The 3,066-nt window shown below is 44.7% G+C and overlaps 1 protein-coding gene across 1 annotated transcript in view; it reads right to left on the bottom strand.

Moving 5' to 3' along the window:
* Positions 1 to 746: 746 nt before the first annotated feature.
* KNSTRN (kinetochore-localized astrin/SPAG5 binding protein) overlaps positions 747 to 3,066 on the bottom strand; it is a 4,606-nt gene continuing 2,286 nt past the window's right edge. The window contains exons 3-4 of the mRNA XM_012649253.1: positions 1,479 to 1,611; positions 747 to 798 (exon numbers count right to left, since the gene is read on the bottom strand). Of these exons, the coding sequence (XP_012504707.1) occupies positions 747 to 798; positions 1,479 to 1,611 (185 nt within the window). The remainder of the gene's footprint in view (positions 799 to 1,478; positions 1,612 to 3,066) is intronic.

The raw sequence follows: 3,066 nt of genomic DNA, 5'->3' as shown, positions 1-3,066 counted from the left end.
GACGGGGTCTCGCTCTTGCTCAGGCTGGTCTCGAACTCCTGACCTTGAGCAATCCACCCTCCTCGGCCTCCCAGAGTGCTAGGATTACAGGCGTGAGCCACCGCACCTGGCCGCAACATCAGTATTAAGCCTTTTTGAAGGTCTCAGTCTTTCTTGCTAGCGTTTTTTCTTTTCTTATCCTAGCCACTAGATAAGCGGTAATCTTTCTTTTTTTTCTAACATGATAAAATATCAAGCAATTGCTAGTAGTTTGCCTTCAAAACTTTTAAGACATGCCCAAATAATAGATTTGGAACTAGAACCTATCGTACAGATTTTTCAGCTTATTATTTCTGTTGTCAAGACTGCAAAACTTGCAAGCTAGCCTCAAATAGAGACAGATCCTTCTCCATGAAACTACTACCACCACTGCTGCCGCCACCACCAGAATGTCCACTTCAAGATCACTAACCATATGCGACCCCTCCTATCCTGCAGGCTTCATGCTCCTGTTGATGAGCCATAGCTGGGTTTGATTTCCAATCAGCAGCTGTCCTGGTGTGGAGCCCAAAAAGCTCTTGTCTGGGACTCAAGATAGTAGCACCACTGATTCTTGCCCTGACAATGGTTCTCACACCTAGCTGTGCCTCACACCTGAAAATTCCACTCAGGTTTCTGGGGTGGCACCCAGGCCGAGTGATTCTGATGCACAACAGGATTGAGACCTACTACCCTAAAACAGCAGCCAAGTTCATTTACCCAGATGCTCACCCCTTTTTGACATTCCTCCTGGTGGCAGTGTCTGCAACTTTCATCTGCCTAGAAAAGCAAAAACAAAGAAACTAATCAGAAAATCATAGTACTGTTATGTGTGTTGCCATCAGGTGGAACAACGAGCTTAGGTTTCCAAGGAAAGAACCAGAGATTATATACAAGGCAAACAGCATAGTCTTGGGAGTTCTGAGGACCCGTGCATTTTTGTTTCAGCACAGACTACTGAAAAAGGCTTATTAATAGGGAAGGGGTGCTCTTCCTGACCACCTCAGCAACCTGACAGAGCTGCTCCTGCTCAGGATGCTGTGGCTATCTCATGTCAACCTCATTCACCCAGGAACTAAATGCTGGGTGGGGACACACGTAACACACCACACTGGGGCTGGACTGCGCTCGGACCAGCAACCTAGGCTTACAACTAGCCCCCACTCCTCACCACTGCCACTTAAGGCTGGTGTTTCACTACAGTACTGCCATTTGTATGTTCAGAGCAAGTGATGAGACAGGAAAGAATTCCTCTCATCCTAACACTTGCTGTGTCTCTTCAGAACAGATCAATATAGAAGGTTGTGACGAAGAGCTAAGCAATGCTGTGCTGCTCTGGGCCACTAATCATAGGCCAGTCGTTCAGAAGCCTTGTGCTCCCCAAGCCCTATTTTCTAATTCTTAGTACTGAGAAATTTCTAGCAAGGTGTTCAAATTGGATATCAATGATCTGCTCTCACCCATTCTCTCGTTTTGGTTTGGTGATTTTCATAACATCATTCTCTGAACCTCCTGAATGAAGATGTCTGGGAACATCAACTTCTTTGAACCTAACAGGTAATAGACTCTTAGAAGTGGCTCGAGTTTGTGTGTCTGCAAAGGAAAATAAGAGGGTAAAATCTCAAGCATCAGGACCCAACAGTTGCAACCCTGTAACAAACAGAGCTCCATTCTAAGTCGTCATAACCTTTATTTTCATTCTGGCTAATCTCAATTTCTGAAAATTAATTTAAAAGAATAAAACTTCTAGGCTAATGGGCAATTGAAACCAAAATTCTTTAAATGTGACAGTACAGCATGTTTGAGGGTAGCCAAAAGTTTCATCGAACTGAATGGCTAGAGGGTGTAAATATGAACGTAAAGATTCATACCAGCAAAGAGCTAATAATGAAAGGCAGGCTGGAAGTTAGCAGGCAAAACACAGCCAAGTCCTTGTACCATCTTGTTAAGCTCCCCAAGCTTAACACACTTCACCAAGGCAACATTCAAGCTGCTTTGAGTTTTTCACTCTTGCTTAGTTGTTTCTATAAGAATGCCTTCCTGTGTCCCCAGCACCTAGTGGAATAGCTGACTTATGAACACAGGTTCAACAACCACTCGCTGAATAAGTGAAACGCTTCACAGTTTCATGGTTGTTTCACAGACCATCTTTACACTATCTCCTCTGGTCTTCTTTCCCTCTTCCATGCTGATTGCCTCTACCACCAGCCCTTTCTTCTTTTTCTTTCTTTTTTTTTTTAACAGGGTCTCACTCTGTCACCCAGGCTAGATGCAGTGGTGTCATTACAGCTCACAGCAACCTCAAACTCCTAGGCTTAAGTGATCTTCCCCCCTCAGCCTCCCAGGGTGTTAGGACTACAGGTGAGAGCCACCGTGCCTGGCCCCACCAGCCCTTTTCATTTGTTTACCTGTCATTAAGTTTAGAGGTTCTCCTTTTGGCATTCTATTTGGACCTTCTTGCTAGGGCACTGCTGCACTGCCATGACACTCTTGTTCCCCAAAGGAGAGCATTTTCCTCTTAGCCGTATGCCAGCCCCCCCATCACATACTGTCTGCCATTTATATTCCACAGCAAATTCAGGTAACTTACTTTGGGGTTAAGCACCCCCCACCTCATCCTCACACACGGGCTTTTCTAGACTATACTAACTTTCACTTTGTTCACTGTAAAATGGTCCCTTTAAGCTTCACCTAATTTAACAGCCATTACAATAGGATTAAGTTGAAGCAATGAGGTACAAAGTACCAGATCACAGAGATTAGGATTAGGACATTTTGTATTTGATAAAGAGTTTATTTTGATAACTCCAGCTGCACAAATTTGGAATAAGTTTGGTCTCTGAGGTCAACAATTATTTTAGCTGGGCTCAGTGGCTGGCACCTATAATCCCAGGTACCCAGGAGGCTCAGGTGGGAGGATCACTTGAGCCCAGGAGTTCAAGGCTGCAGTGAGCTATGATCTGCACTCCAGCCTGGGTAACAGAGCAAGACTCCGTCTGTAAAAAATAAATAAATAAAGAATTTCATGGCCAGGAGCGGCAGCTCAAG

This window comes from Propithecus coquereli, unplaced genomic scaffold, assembly GCF_000956105.1.
Source record: "Propithecus coquereli isolate 6110/MARCELLA unplaced genomic scaffold, Pcoq_1.0 Scaffold3, whole genome shotgun sequence".
NCBI lineage: Eukaryota > Metazoa > Chordata > Mammalia > Primates > Indriidae > Propithecus > Propithecus coquereli.
This window is presented reverse-complemented; position numbering and strand designations above follow the sequence as displayed.